The sequence below is a fragment of the Mustela lutreola genome, chromosome 8 (assembly GCF_030435805.1).
Source record: "Mustela lutreola isolate mMusLut2 chromosome 8, mMusLut2.pri, whole genome shotgun sequence".
Lineage (NCBI taxonomy): Eukaryota > Metazoa > Chordata > Mammalia > Carnivora > Mustelidae > Mustela > Mustela lutreola.
The window spans coordinates 46,278,414-46,295,217 of record NC_081297.1 but is presented as its reverse complement, the minus strand read 5'-3'; the positions used below and the strand labels follow the sequence as shown (position 1 = coordinate 46,295,217).

Sequence of the window (16,804 nt, the reverse complement as noted above, 5' to 3'; positions counted from 1 at the left end):
AATCACAAGTCAGACACTTAACAACTGAGCCACCCAGGTATCCCCATTTTTCCATTTTTAGTCTTGTTTCTTAATTTGGGGATGTTGTTTCTCTATTTCAAATTTCTATGACTTCATGTTCACTGACCTCTTCTTTAACAGTATCTAACCTGCTAGTAATTCCCTCCTGTCAAATTTTCATTTCAGAATATTGTATTTTGATCTCAAGAAGATGAATTTGGTTCTTTTGTATCTTTATTTCTTTCCTCATTATGTTCCTCTGAGCACAGATCAGCCTCACTGTTAAGGTGTGATTTTTCTGAAGTTTCCATTGCATGTTTGATATATTTAACAAAATCTCTCTACTCTGGATGGTAGCAACTCAAATGATTCCCAACCTGTGGGAGTTCTTGACATTGTCTGGCTTTTGGCTCCCCAGCAACTGTTCTCTCCCATAGTTGTTTTACACCTGGCCTCGTGCAATTTCACCTATGCATAGGCAGACTCTAGTCCACTAAGGATTTTAGGGTTTCTCTATCCATATTTCTAGAGTTCTTTCTCTGTGTAGCTCCCTCTTCCAACACTCTGACCCACAATCTTTAGTTATTTAATCTCCCCAAATCCCAAGTGCTGTCTTCTCAACTCACTGAGGCCACTGGCTCTATCTGGCTTTCCTACCAGCATCGGAAAGTTGCATCAGGTGGAAGACCAGGACAATCCAAGGCTCACCTCATTTGTTTCACTTCATTTGGCGATCACAGGCCCACACTGTCTGAAGTCCAATGTCTGTAAACAGCTGTTCCACAAATTTTGTTCTGTTTCACTAGTGGCTTATATGCAGGCAGACTATACTCCAAGCCTTTTATTCCCTCATGGGGAATTATTCCCTCCATGGAGTCTTTAGAAATATATTTGGTTCCTTTTTAATTCTCTGGGGTCATTTATATAGTAAACTCTACTAATCTGTTCCCTAAAGATATTTCAAACATGTCTTTTATTTCTTGACAGTAACATAGTTGTTTTCTTTTTTAACTGTGTCTGGATTCCAATATTTGATGTCTTTGTGGGTTAAATTCTCCTGTCTGGTGTTTCTGCTGGCTCTCTCTCATAAACCTTCTTTGTTTTTGCAAAGATACTTTGTTAGACATCTTCTCCAAGCTACTTTAATTTAAAGATTACCAAAATAAAGTACAAAAGTAAAATGAAGAGAAAGAAGTTCTGTTGGCAGGGAAGGAGAGGACTGGGGATGGTATCTGCTTGTGACTGAATTTCCTACAGATTCTGGAAGCAGTTTTTAAGGTTATAACTGTTGAGACTCTTGAACTCATCAATCTTTTTGTTTTGTTTTGTTTTGTTTTGTTTTGTTTTTTGTTTTTTTTAAAGATTTTATTTATTTTATTTGACAGAGAGAGAGATCACAAGGAGGCAGAGAGGCAGGCAGAGACAGAGGGGGAAGCAGGCTCCCTGCTGAGCAGAGAGCCCGATGCGGGGCTCGATCCCAGGACCCTGAGACCATGACCCGAGCCGAAGGCAGCGGCTTAATCCACTGAGCCACCCAGGCACCCCTTGACTCATCAATCTTAACCTTGACTTTAAACTTACCTGCTTCGTCCTCATGAGGTCACTGGAGAAAACATGAGTAAACTTCACATTATTAAGAAATATACCAGCAGCAGCTGCTTGTTTAAATCCAGTTTCTGAAAGAGGCTCATCTACTCCTTGTCCTGTGGTAGTCAGAGAAGGAATAAGAACACTCAAATGTAAATATAACCGATGCAAATAAATCACATGTAAGAAAATATAAATAGAATTTATCTACATTTTATTAAAAGATTTCCTTGGGTACCCTTCTATATAATTTTTCAGAAAACCAAAAAAGGAAGTAAAATTAAGCTATAATCCTATAAAGGCTCAGGTATTCAAATGTTTCCCAAAAGAATGTCTGCCTAATGGTAATCAGATGATGATGAGAATATTCATTTGTCTCCAGCTCCCCTCTCTCGTGTCTGTCCATCCCCTCATTAGCTGTATTTTATTAATGCTGGCTCTGATCTTATGTTCTTAACCCAGGTGCTGCATTTGAAAGGCAGGATCCTCACCTAAATAGTTTCCCTTCTTTACCTCCACTGCCCAAATGCTCAATATTGTATTATTGCCCCTCACTCTTGCTCCCTTCCTCCTTCCTTCCTTTTCCTTAACAACAACAACAACAACAACAACAACTTTGGAACCTTCCTTTTTTAGGAGAAGGGCTAAAGGGTCCTTCTATTGCAAAAGAACTAAATGGTTGTGTTTGTGTATGTGTGTGTTTTCTGCTCCCAGGGTCTAAGGAAAATCTCTAAGAGGAAATGCAAAGCAACCAAAATACCCTAAGTTGAAATCTGAGTATTAACATTAAAAATATGGAGTTGCCAGGATATCAGCACAAGCAAGGGAGCAGCTGGGGGAGGGAGACTACTGCGTGGCACAGCAAGGTGGGGAGGGCTGAACTCAGCATTCCTGGAAGCCAGAGATCCTCCATGGAAACTACTATAGTTTCAGGTCAATAGTATATATTAAAATCCAATGCCAATTCGCTTCAGAGCAAATCTGACTGAATAAAGGCTAACAAGTTTTCTACTAAGAGCAGATAATAGTTCAGTCATTAACTTAACATATAAGAAAATAATCCATCGTGAATGAAAGTCAGCAGAAACAACAAAAAGAAGATTCAGAATCAATACTTCAGACATTGAAATCAGCAGATACAGACTTCAAACTGTAAATAAAATATAAGGATGGAATCCCAAAAATTAGCAATTAACAAGAAACCATCAAAAATAACCAGGGAGCTTTCTAAAAGAACCAGATGGATCTTTTAATAATGAAAAATATTATGAATTGCTGAGAAGGGAAATAATCCCTCAGGGAATAAAGGCAGATTCAGTCACAGAAAGGCTCAATGAACTCAAAGACAGGGCTGAGGTATTACCCCACATGAAGCACAAAGGAGATGAAACACATCTCACTTCTATTAGAGACATGAATGACAGAATGATATTCCCTAACATATATCTGACTGGAACTCCAGAAAGAAGAAAGAAAATGGAAGAGAGAAAATATGAAGAGATAATGGCTGAGAATTTTCCAGAAATGATGGAAAACATGAATCTATAGATAAAGAAAACACCAAGCGGATAAATTAAAAGAAAAAAAAAAATCCATCCTAGATATATTAAGGGAAACTATAGAATACTAAAATCAAACAAAAGATTTTAAAAGTAGATGCAGAGAAAGACTGATTGCCTACCATGGAATAAGATTTGGCTGAGAGAAGACTTCTTAACAGGAGCAATGGAAGCCAAAGAAACAGCACAACAGTATGTTCCAAATGCTAAGAGAACTGTCAGTCTAAATTGTCTAGGCTAAAGAAGCTTGAATAGAATAGAAATAAAATTGTTTGGAATAAAAACAATTAAAACTATCTTTACCAGCAACTAACTGCCTAGGGGACCTTTCAAAGAAGACACTTCAGGAAGGAAGGTCTGAGATGGAAAAGAAATGAGGAGGAGAGAAACCGGTGAATATATTTGTAAATGTAAACAAACATTGTCTAAATAACAAAGCAAATAATAATGCTTATGTCCTATGGTTTTAAAAGGATAGGACTAAGATACTAAGCAACATTCATATAAGTTCCTTGTATTTTGGGGGGAAAGGAGATAATTGATACTATACTTCATTAGATATGAATGGTAAAAATTTAAAGGTAACCATTGAAAGAATGGAAATAGTTTATCATTCTGAAGCCAGTAGGAAAAGGGTGGGGGAACAGAACCAAAATCAGTTCCATAGTATTTATGAGGTGACACTTAAGACATCAGCACCCAGAAAGGTTGAAAGGAAAGCAAGAGAAAAACATATACAGGCAAATTCCAAGCCCAAAACAGCCAGAGAAGCTATATTATACTCAGAAATGCAAGACTTTATGATGAAAGTCTTAGGATCGGAAGGATATTATAAGTAATCAATGACCCAATTCATTGGGAAGACAGAACAATGTTTAAGTTTGTGTATGTGCCTAATAAAATATACTCAACTGTATCAGAGCAGAACACATAAAGCACAAATTGACAGAATGTCAGGTACTAAACTATAAGCTGGCCATCCCCATGGCAAATCCCACATCTCATCCATAAACTGGTATTTCGGTCATGCAGGCAAATCAGTAAATTTACAAAATTAGCAAAACGTAGAAGATCTGAACAACAAAACAGAGGTTGATTATTTGACCTATAACTCTAAACCCAATAATCAGAAAACATAGCTTGTTCTCAAGCACACAATGGTAGATGCATAAACACTGAGCATGTTAACAGATTTCAAAGCGGATCATCAAATAAGCCATCTTGTCAGAATACAAAATGTAATTGGAAGCCAATCATATAAGATGAAGAGCAGAAACAAAAAGTCCAGTCATCCAGAAATGTAAAAAACAGTTCTAAACAATTCATGGGTCACTGAAGAAATCATAGTGGGAATTTAAGACACCTGGTGCTGAATACCTATGAAATGACTACATATCAACACTGTAGTTATGCAATAAAAATGGCACTTGGAAATATATAAGGTTTGAATGTTTTAACTTAAAGAACTAATAAACATCTAACTGACAGAGGTAGGGAATGTACACAAAACAAATAGCAAAACCAGGTGAGACTACAAAAATTTGTATTGCTGCTCCACTGTCGGTGTCTAATGAAATGAGACAGGTGAGCAGTACTAAAAGACAGGGTGATGAGGCACAGGAAGTACAGAGGCTAATTTGGGTGGGGTACATGTCACTGGAAAACAAAGGTTCATTTAATTATCAGACTAGTTTTCAGAAGAGGGAATGGGGCATGAAAATCAGGTTCTGCAAACTCCAGATGTCCCTAAGCAAAAAAATTAAAAATAAACGCTTTTATAATCACAGCACAGAAATAGCCTGTCTGGCTGACAGTTTACCCAAGATATTCTTTAAAAGCTAGCCTTGCTGGATCATAGGGAGATTAAAAGGTCTGAACCCAAATTAGCAGAACAAGGGAGGAAGAATCTGTTCAGAATAAAGTAAGAATCCCACGTGAGAATAGGAATTCTCTTTCTAAAACCTCTTCTTTGTTATTACTAAAAATAATATAACTATCTTAGCTGAAAAATACCATTAACACCAGCCAGCAACTTTCATGTTTCCAAATATGAAATCATTTTAAGTTACAGCAGTTATATTTTAAGACCACTAGACTCAACATAACCCCTGAATCAGCTGACTGGGCACTTGAAGCTACCTATAAACAACATGGAATCCTGTTCTTTACATTCAGTTCAATTAAGAGACTTATTCCTCTTGGTGACCATCTGCTCTGATCATATTTCCATGCTTATGACACTTTCTCTAAAGCTGTTCACAATACAGAGCTGCCCCCGGTCTACCCTCCCCGACCCAATCTGATTAACTCACACATCACATTAACACTAAAGGAAAAAGCTAAGAGTATACTAACCTTGAATTATTTTCTCCTTGTTTAATCTTGTTTCACCACTAAAATAGAGAGGGGGGGGGGAAACTTTTGTTACCAAATTATGTTATTTTTGAAATGAGAAAAAAAATCAATGAAATGATACAAACCATCAATGTAATGATATTCACAAAGGTAGCATATGAACTCTGTAGCATACTTTTTTTTTTTTTAGATTTTATTTATTTGACAAAGAGAGAGAGAGAGAGAGATCACAAGTAGGCAGAGAGGAAGGCAGAGAGAGAAGGGGAAGCAGGCTCCCTGTTGAGAAAAGAGCCTGATTCAGGGCTCTATCCCAGGACCCTGAGATCATGACTGGAGCCAAAGGCAGAGGCTTAACCCACTGAGCCACCCAGGTGCCCCTGTAGCATACTTTATAATCTAACCTGTAAACACGTGTTCTAAACTGCTATTTGCAATTGTCTAATGATTTAGTTGATGAGCCAAGAATTTCATACTGTCACAAATTAAAATGTTTAGATCATGAATCTAATCATAAGTAAACTGTAAGAAGAAAATTCTATTAAAATACATATGTAATTTTTATTAAATAATCTTGTGAAAATAAATACATTGACTAAAATTCTTTTTACAAGCACAAGGAAACTGTGAGTCCGTCTGTTGCCGGACTGAATAAGAGCCAGGGAACCTGAATTTAGTAGGAAAGAAGTCCACAGGCCTTCAGATGTCCTGGCTTCTCCTAGTTCCTAGATTTCAAGCTGTTCTTTCTCATAATGCTGACAACTATCTTGCAGACCATGCTGAAAAACTGAGGTTTGAGGACTGTGGTTTGAGAAATTTAAAAGCCAAACCAATTCAATCCTGAGGTTACCAGAAGAGAGAACAGAGTGGGAACTTTATCACAAAATAACCATGATTTGAAGCTGGACGGGTAAGAAAGTAGAGGGGGCTGTGCTACCTGGACCAGACCAGAGACAGCAGGGTATTCCTACAACAAAAGCAATCAAATACATGAAAAGCTATCAAGAACTGAGTGGAAAATTCTTTGAGGCCTTTCTATGTGCTAAGTAGAGCACCAGGCACTGGAAATGGAGACACGAAGGACGGGTGGCGGACTGGGAGAAAGGAGCTGATTTGTTCTGCATGGACACTGGACAAAGAATTGGAAATGGAAGGTAGAAATAGTGAATGGGTTTCTTCAGATCAAGTTGTTTCCTCATTTGGTATCAAATGCCCACTATTTATATGATTCTGTGTCAATGAGAGGTGAAAACCCTTTAAAGTAAACTTCACTGCCACATAGCCGGCTAAGGAACAAAACTGCTCTATCCTTAGTGGCTCGGTTAGACTTGGGTGCCTCTATTCTTAGTCTATAAAATGGGGACAACAATAGCCCTATTGAAACAGGACTCTTGGGGCACCTGGGTGGCCCTGTCAGTGAAGTGTCTCAGGGCTGTGGGATTGAGCCCACGCTAGGGGTGCACTCGGGTGCGGGGTGGGATGTCTGTTTGAGATCCTCTCTCTCCCTCTGCCCCTCACTGCCCTCCTCACCTGTGTGCACGCTCTGTCTCTCTCTAAAAATACATAAATCTTTAAATAGGACTCTTTGGGTAACTGAATGAATACAGGCCAGGCAAACTGTATTGCGGATAAAGGGTTTCAACACGGCTCAGCTTTTAGTAAGCACTCAATAGTTCTGTTTATAGGTCGTTCTTGGTTGGACAGAGCTACCCAGAAATCAAAGAGTCAACTTAGTGCATTTTAAATCCTGTAAAAATTGTGAAATAAACCATAGAAACAAATAACATACCATAAAGCCAACATTCAGGTGACCCCAGCCAAGGTAACAGATCACCGCCAGCCTCCTAGACCTTGTCTCTTTCTGATCACAATGTGCTCCCACCCCCAGTGGATCCACAATGTGGACATTTAGATGACCACTGGCTTCGCCTTTCTCCATGGCTTTCCCACCCATGTATAGCACAGATTAGTTCCCCCTCCCTGAACCTTATAATGAATTGCTTCTGTGTTGCTTCTGTTCTTTAACATTGTTTGTGAGATGCATCAGTGTTGCTGAGGGTGGCTACTTACCTTCTCAAGATTGTATAACGTGCTTAAGAGTTTACCACAATGTATTTATATGTTCTATTCTTGATATCTACATTGTTTCCAGTTTAGAGCTAAGCTGCTATGAATATCCTTGTAGAGAGTGCCTCAAATTCTCTAGGGCCTCTGGATCAGCATCACTGATACTGCGGGAAGGCTTTGGAAATGCAGATTCTCAGCCCCACCCCAGACCCCTGAATAAGAAACTCAGGGGTTGGGGTCCAGTTAATCTGTGCTTTAATAAAGCCACCTGGTGATTCTGATGCACATTCATGTTCTAGAAACACTCGAGGAATGACAAATGACTCTTTTTATAAGCAGTTTTATGGGAATTCGGTCACACATGTGTTCGTATGTTGTTTATGACTTCTTTCACACTATACTGGGGGAATTGAGAGTGCACGGCTTATAAAGCCTAAACTACTTCCTACCCTTTAAATAAAAGTTTGCTAACCCACACCTAGTGATAGAGGCCTAGCACTAGACTTGCTGAGCCACAGAGTATGCAAACATTCGGCTTTATTAGATGTTACTGCAGTGGTCATAGCAATTTACATGCCCCAGCAGTGTTCCACATCCTCTCCAACATTTAGCAAGGTCAGAGTTTCCCATTTATGCGAATCTGGCACTAGAACAGTTTATCTCAGTTTGATCCGAATTTGTATTTCCCTGATTACTGTGAAGGCTCATCCCCCTTGCTCTGTTTAAAAAAAAAAAAAAAAAAAAAAAAAAAAAAAAAAAAGCACTAGTTAAAAAAACAAAACAAAAGCCCTCACACAGGATTGATTTACCTAGATCTAGAGAGGAATGCCATCAGACCTGAGAGTCAGAATCACAAACCCAGGCCTCAACCTGGTACTCTGTCCCTTGTTTACAGAAATAGTTGTTGGCCAACCTCTGCTTACAGCAGTGGTTCTCAAACTGGAGGGTGTTATCAAAATCCCCTGGAGGGCTTATTAAAACATAGACTGCCGGACCTGGCCAATACTTTCTCATTCTTCAAGACCCAACACAGAGAGCCAGCTCTCTGTGGGAGTCTTTCCTTCCCAGCGCATTTCCCCACCTACCTATCCCATTTAACACCCACAATGTTACACTTCCATTTTACCCAGCACCACTATTATAAGTTACCACCTGTATGCTAATTCACTTTTTCAGTTGTGTGTCTATCTGGCTCCAGCTCCTTAAAGGCACAGCCAGAGGTTGCCTCACCCTAACGTGCCCATTACCTGGAGAAACCCTGGGAAATAATAGAACCTCAGTGTATGCACTGTGCCGATGAGAGGCCATGGAAGTACCTACCCAAGTAACAAATCTGTTTGCCCTTTGATCCAGCAACCCCATAACTGGGAATATCTGCATTCATCCATATTTAAAACAATTACCAGTCATGATATCCTTTCTAATAGCAAAAGATGCTAAATAACCTAAATGTCCATTAATAGGGAACTGATCGCATTAACAAATAGATAGTGGTGTAGTTACACAATGGAATACTATGTAACTGTGTCCCCTAAAAAGAGAGTGATTTATGTAAAGACATGGAAAAATCTTCAAAATATAATAAAGGAAAAAATCAAGGTACAGGATAATATTTTAAAATGTTACCTTTTTAGAAGGGTGGGAAATAAGAATAAACATTTGGACCTGCACAAAATAAAACAAAGAAAACACTGGAAGGATACATAAGAAACTAATAAATATGATCATTGAAGGGATGAGAGGAGAAGAGGTTAAGACCAGGGAAAATTGTTCTGATTTCAAAATATGTGGATGTAGCTTTAAAAAAAATATACGACAGGGGTGCCTGGGTGCCTCAGTTGGTTAAGCGTCTGCCTTGGATTCAGGTCATGATCACCAGGCCCTGGGATAGAGCCCCATGTTGGGCTCCCTGCTCAGCGGGGAGCTTGCTTCTCCTTCTCCCCCACCCCTGTTCATGCTTTCTCTTGCTATCTCTCTCTCTCACATAAATAACATCCTTTTAAAAAGATGTATAACAAATAAATTCATTTTCTCAGAACTACTTAGCACTGATTTGCCATTATTATCATTGTTGTACTTAATATTAATGTCTTATACTCTAAAATTTATTCAGAAATCATACAAATTAGATGTGAAAAAAGACATTAATCTCTACCATTCAGACAGATAAAGCATCCAGGGTGAGGATTAGAAATTGTCATTTCTAATACAGAAAATAGTTCCCAAACATTGGGTGCACTTTGTGTGTCAGCCTCATAATCTTGCTGAGATGAAGAACAAAAGAACTGCTGTTAAATACAAGTAATGTCGTCTTTAGACATTAGCTTTGTAGCCAATTCAATCTCCAGCAAAATTTAAAGAACCTTCCCTATATCATGTTTACTTCTATACAGGAACCTCAAAAGCTTCTGCCTACTTTATTGCCTACTTTATGCTCTCCTGCTCATTTTATAAATTTATAATCAAGGATGAGGAGAAATTTAATAATTTTTTAAAGATTTTATTTATTTGACAGAGAGAGAGAGGAATCACAAGCAGAGGGTGTGGGAGAGGGAGAAGCAGGCTTCCCTCCAACGAGCCTGATGCAGGGCTCAATCCCAGGACCCTGGGATCATGACCTGGGCCAAAGGTAGACGCTTAACAACTGAGCCACCCAGGCGCCAGAAATGTAATCATTTTGCCAGTGCAGGCTGTTACAAATACAAATTCAACAGATCAGAACTTCTTGTATGCTTGCTAAAAAGATAGCTCACAATTTTAGTTTAAACTCAATAGCTGATTTGGTAAGATGCAGAATAACATAAAAGATTCTCTCTCTCTCTCTCTCTTTTTAAGTTTTTTTTTTTATTTATTTGACAGACAAGTAGGCAGTGAGACAGGCAGAGAGAGAGAGAGGAGAAAGCAGGCTCCCAGCAGAGCAGAGAGCCCGATTCAGAACTTGATCCCAGGACCCTGGGATCATGACCTGAACTGAAGGCAGAGGCTTTAACCCACTGAGCCACCCAGGAGCCCCAATATAAAAGATTCTATTATCAAAATGTTATACTATAAAAAAATGGAATACCAGTACTCTGACAGTTTTCTAATGGTACTGCCACACCATCTAACTATTTTTGACAAAGGGAGAAAAAAATAGCAATGATATAATGAAGGATTTTATTTAGCTATAAGTCAATAGAGACTGCTGCCAACATTATTATATTATTAACAATTGCTGGCATTCTGCTGGACATTTTTTGCCTTGAAATCCCTTTATAAATATTACAGAGTGGGAAACCTAGAAATAGATTTTTCCCCCCAAACTTTCATAAATATTTAGTTTTACAGCTTTTATCAGCTTTATCAAGAGGTTTATATAAATCCTTAAGGCAAATGTTTAAAAGTTTGTTTTGGGAGTAGGAAAGAAAAGTAGGTGGCTTAAATAGTTTTACTATTAATCTACTTCCCTTAACCAAAGTTTGGCTTGTGATAGCGGTAGAGAAAGTAGAGGAAGCCGAAAGGTCAGAGGGATATATTTTGAAGGAGTCAGGAATAACACTACTCATTTTCAAAATCTGCGGTGTGATCCATTTCCAAAGCAGAACACCCGACTCTGCAAGAATCCAAATGCTTATGCCAAGAAGTTGAGTCTTATGACCAGCCATTTATAGGCCCTCCAAATATGCATCATTCCTTTTGTAGGTTATTACACTGTTCTTCACTTCGAAAGGTATTGTATTTTGTTAGCTCTGGTTTATAGGCTATGGGATTTCTATAGGAGTCATTTCTAAAACTTAATTTCCCGATCATATCCCTGTAAAGAATTCAAATTCAATCAAAAACTACTGTTTGCCACAAGACGGAGATAAATCATAAGAAATTAATAGAGTTGGGGGCATGGTTTCAAAATAGTATGCTTTCACATACATGGAAACGCAAAGCCTCACCTGATATTTAATCATGAATAAAGCTTTATCCTAATTCCTCTCTGTCTCTTTATCCTAATTTCCCCTCTGTCTCTGCCTGCTTCTCTGCCTGCTTGTGATCTCTGTCTGTCAAATAAATACAGCTAGGACTACCTTCTTTATAAACAAAAACACATCATGAGTTGGGTGTTACATTTTTTTCCCCACAACCTATCTAGTGAGAGTTTCTGTGTTATTAGCTCTTGAAATCTTCCATATTTTTGAATGAATTATTTGATAGAGAGGAATTATCCCAATTGATCAACTGTATTTTCAGAAAACAAATACCACAGTAACAAAACAATCACAAAGATGTTTATAAAAGTTTACAGGTGACCTAGCATTTACTATACTTGCTTTATTAACGACCAGAACAATTATTGGCATTCAACAAAAAGTAACTGCCAATAGAGATAGCATTATAGAAAAAAGGGGGGGGGGGGTTATGGGCATTGGGGAGGGTATGTGCTATGGTGAGTGCTGTGAAGTGTGTAAACCTGGCGATTCACAGACCTGTACCCCTGGGGATAAAAATACATTATATGTTTATTTAAAAAAAAAAAAAGAAGAAAAGAAAGAAACAGTGTTGCTATCAATAACTTTACTAATCACCTTTAAGTCAATAAAAGTAAATTTAATTGGGGTGCCTGAGTGGCTCAGTGGGTTAAAGCTTCTGCCTTAGGCTCAGGTCATGATCCCAGGGTCCTGGGATCGAGTCCTCCATCAGGCTTTCTGCTCAGTGGGGAGCCTGCTTTCCCCTCTGTCTCTGCCTGCTTCTCTGCCTGCTTGTGATCTCTGTCTGTCAAATAAATAAATAAAGTATTTTTAAAAAAAGTAAATTTAATTTAGTTTGTAAAAAATTTTTTTAAGTTTTAAGAGCTAGCTAAAAATGGAAGTGAAGGGACTCCTGGGTGGCTCAGTCAGTTGAGTGGCTGCCTTTGGCTCAGGTCATGATCCCAGCATCCTGGGTTGGAGCCCCGCATCAGGCTCCTTGCTCGGCAGAGAGCCTACTTCTCCCTCTGCCTCTGCTTGCCTCTCCCCCTGCTTGTGCACGCTTCCTCTCCCTCTCTTGCTCTCTCTCTGACAAATAAATAAAATCTTAAAAAAAAAAAAAAGCAAATAAAAAAATAAAAATGGAAGTGAAACGGGATGGCTTTGTAGGCAACTAATTGCAAACACACACAAATAATATATCAAGGGAACCTTTAATGGGTTTTTAATTTTAATGTTTTAATGGGTTGTATAGGTGATAGAAATGCCAACCTACATATTTTGGGGTTTTCAACAATGCTGTGCTACAAGATCATAAGAGGTTACAGTTAAATAATATTAAAAGACTCCAAGTTTGGAATCTTGGATATTCTATTACAAAAATGATACATACCCGTAAGTATAATGAAGAAAAACACATTATGTAGTAACAGTACAACATTCATGAAGGAAATGGTTGAACTTAAAAAGACTGCATTTCAGGGCGCCTGGGTGGCTCAGTGGGTTAAGCCGCTGCCTTCAGCTCAGGTCATGATCTCAGGGTCCTGGGATCGAGTCCCGCATCGGGCTCTCTGCTCAGCAGGGAGCCTGCTTCCTCCTCTCTCTCTGCCTGCCTCTCTGCCTACTTGTGATCCCTCTCTGTCAAATAAATAAATAAAATCTTAAAAAAAAAAAAGACTGCATTTCAAAAGTCTTCTTGCATTATCTGAAGGTATTTTTCAATAAAATTAACCATCTCTTAAAAAATACTGATAATGTCATCAGTTTCAAAGCACTTGACTATCTTAGTTATACAGAATCAGGTCATGGAAAAGTTTGGTGCTATTCCCAATATTATGCTAAATGACCCAATCTTCTGGATTCCAAAAAGAGTCATCATATTTAACTATGGTGACTATTATTAGCCAAGTTTGAAATTGTTTCTTTCCCTAAAAGAATCTTCAATTCTTAGTTTGGAGGACTCAGAAGGGAAAAGAGGAATGATCCAAACAGAGTTAACCATAACCTTACCAATTATTTCAAAACTTTTAATTCCACTTTCCACAAATAAAACAGAACAAAGCAAACTATTCATATCACTTTTCCCAATTATATTAGCAGAAATAAAAAGTAGTCACGAAAATGGCTGGTGATATTCCAGCAAAAAATATATCGAAAAAATATATATATATAAAATATATATATTTTATATATATATTTTTTGGACAGAAATCACAAGTAGGCAGAGAGGCAGGCAGAGAGAGATGGGGAAGCAGGCTCCCCACTGAGCAGAGCCCGGTGCGAGGCTCGATCCCAGGACCCTGGGATCATGACCCGAGCCGAAGGCAGAGGCTTTAACCCAATGAGCCACCCAGGTGCCCCTCCAGCAATCTACAAATACTGGGTTTTAACTCAATAAAACAGGAGGCAGAAGAGTACAGTGGTTGAGAGACTGGGCTGCAGAGTCATGCTCCTTTGGTTCAAATCGCAGCCCCCCATCTAGCCAGGTAACAAGTTACAGGCCCTCAGCATCTGTTCCCTCACCTGCTAACTGAGCAGTTCTAACCTCACTGGGTTGTTGTCGGAACTTAATTACAGTGGTGCCTGGCACATAGTAATTTATAAAGACTCACTTCTGAATTGATTCTTCATAGGATATCTTTAAGGAATCAATTTTTAAAATGAAGGCCCTTTTAAGAACAGGAAGAGACAAAATCCAGATTCATGTAAGTACTGCCCAACAAGAATCTAATTAGACAGCACCTTACTTTTCAAGGGACGGTGTAATCCAGATTTCCTACAACTTTGGAGCTTCACTTACAAGTTAGGCACGGTGCTGCCTGAGTTAAGGCATCCAAAAAGTGCAGTAACACTGGAAAAGGAGGGCTCTATTTCCTGCTCTGCTTACCAGTAAGTTATATGGAGTTAAGTAGGTCATAAAATGGTCATAAAGCGTTCTATAAAATGGAAGGGTGGAGAAAGAAGAGACAGAGAAACCCGATTTTTGGTTTAGTCATCAAAATCCTGTGAGTCCTAAAGGGAAAATTCTGCTCACTTCCAAGATTATTCTCCTATAAAGGAAGAACAGGGCCAAAAAAAAAAAAATAGCAGTTAAAGTCAGCTTGACCAGGTTAAGTCCTATTAGTATTCTTCTGAGCTCCAGAACATAAAAAGTGGTATCTTGTTTATCTGTATAGCCCAGTACACTGGCATGCAGTGTACAAAATTGTGGTCTGATAATAAAACTACACATAAATATGGAGGATTCACTACATTTTTATTAAAGATGTGTTAGAGAATTAGAAGTTATCTAATTCTTGAGATATATTGATTTCTTCCTCTCCGTTGAGCTTTGCCTCGAGTTCTTACACTAGCCCAGTGAGGTCGGTATTATTGTCATTACCCCCACTGAATGCATCAGGAGACTGAGGCTGCTCTCGGAAGCCCTGGTTACAAGGCTCCTCCTAGCCAGAGCCCGGATTCTAACCCACGTCTATCTCGCTTGCAAAATCTGTGCTCTCAACCACCCTGGGCTGCACTCCCATCAACACTCGGCCAATCCGCGTTTAGAAGGGAAAAAGATAACAGACTTAAAGACATATCTGCCTTTCCCTCCACCCTACAATGCTACGATAAAAATATGTGTTCGGGGCGGTGCGGTCGGCTGAGACGGGGCGGAGGCCCCCCTTCCTCTGCCAGCAATGTCATCTCCGGGGGGAGGAAGTAAATATCGGATCTGTGCCTGCAGCTGCCCGGGCGAGCGAGGCGGGCAGCAGACGGGCAGAGAGATGACAGCGGGAGGCGGCCGGCACAAACACATCTGCCTTGGGCGAGCCGTCCCGCAGACTCCGCAGACTCCGCAGACTCCGCCGCGCAGCAAAAAGCGGCGCCCAGAGAAGTCCGGGGACAGGGCTGTCCTCCTTCAGTTTACACTCCGCCGAGGGGCGGCGAGCCTCCGGACCTCAGTGCGCTCACCCGCAGTGCGGGACTCGGGCTACTTAGGACCCGCCTGCCTCGCTCGGCGGTGCTCGGGGAAGGGGGGTCCGCGGGAGACGGCCCTGGCGAAGACACCTCCGAGACAGCCGGGTCCAAGCCCGCCCCACGAGGGGACAGCAAGGGGGAGGGGCAACGGTCTGGTCGCCCAGTCCAGAACTCACTGACCAGAAGCGAGGCGGCACCCTGCAATACTCACTGCCGGACCACGGTCAGAGCGAAGCGCGTCATCTTCCTGGCGCCCGGAGGGACGGAAAGTAGTGGCCACAGCTCGGCTCGCGGGCCCAGCACCCTCCCGCGCGCCGCTTCTCCGCACTGCGGGACACCTCGCCCACACCACTTCCGCCAAGCCCCGCCGGCCGGCCGGCTCCGCCGCCATAGGCCGAGGCGGCCACCAACGTCATCCCCGTGGGGCCAATCAGGGGGACTTGAGGCCCATAGGCAGGCGGAGATTGGTGAGCGATGAGGCCCCGCCCAGGGCCGTAGCGCTTGCGCCCCTGCGCGCAGGCCTGTGATTGGCGCGCGGCAGGTGCGTGCGGGACCCGCCCCGGAGTCCGCAGTGGAGGCGATTCTTGCCCGGGCAAGTTTGGATCGGGGAGGCTGGCGTGGAGGGTGGGGAGGGATAAGGGAATCAGCGCACGGTTTGGGGGTTGATTTCGTTTGAAGCTGTAACGCAGCTCGTAGTCCTACCTCAGGGCTGCACTGCTCCAGACACACTGGGTCTTGGGAGGTATTACTGTTAGCCCCTAACACGGGGGGTGTGGGGCCAGCAAGGCCTGGGGACTTGGCCCCGCCCCGTTTGGGTCCCCGCGCGCGCCTCAGCAGACACACTCGTGCTGCAAACTTTGCTCAGATTTGTTTTGAGCGCGTTTCTAGACTAGGCCTCGTCTTCGGCTTGCTGAACCCGGTTTCACCGAAGACCCCTGCGGAACTAATTAACCGAGAATCCCCTCGCCCGTCCTACGGGATCAAGTTCCTCTTCCTCCACCCGGGGTACTTAAAGGGGCTCCCCTTCCTCCGTCCTTGGTTTCAAATTCCTCTTCCCCCTTTCCTGGTCTAACCGACTTCCTCGGAGTCCCCGCGCCCTCCCTCACCCCGCCCCCTGGCTGTAGACCTCCGCTGTATTTGGAGTTGAATTCAGTCTCTCCTCCCCTTGCAATAGCCTAAACCCCAGTTGCAGGGGACTTAAGTGAAGTCTTTTCCACCACCCGTCCTTTTTTAAAGAGCATCTGGCGAATGTTTTCTGTTATTATTTTTGTTTTAAATTTTTTATTTTCTATAAACATATATTTTTATCCCCAGGGGTACAGGTCTGTGAATCACCAGGTTTAC

General features: G+C 41.2%; 1 protein-coding gene across 1 annotated transcript in view; it reads right to left on the bottom strand.

Annotated features, from left to right (window-relative positions):
* Positions 1-15,849, bottom strand: part of TIGAR (TP53 induced glycolysis regulatory phosphatase) — a 28,577-nt gene extending 12,728 nt beyond the window's left edge. The window contains exons 1-3 of the mRNA XM_059184550.1: positions 15,672-15,849; positions 5,502-5,539; positions 1,582-1,703 (exon numbers count right to left, since the gene is read on the bottom strand). Of these exons, the coding sequence (XP_059040533.1) occupies positions 1,582-1,703; positions 5,502-5,539; positions 15,672-15,703 (192 nt within the window). The 5' untranslated portion in view covers positions 15,704-15,849. The remainder of the gene's footprint in view (positions 1-1,581; positions 1,704-5,501; positions 5,540-15,671) is intronic.
* Between the last annotated feature and the right edge of the window lie 955 nt (positions 15,850-16,804).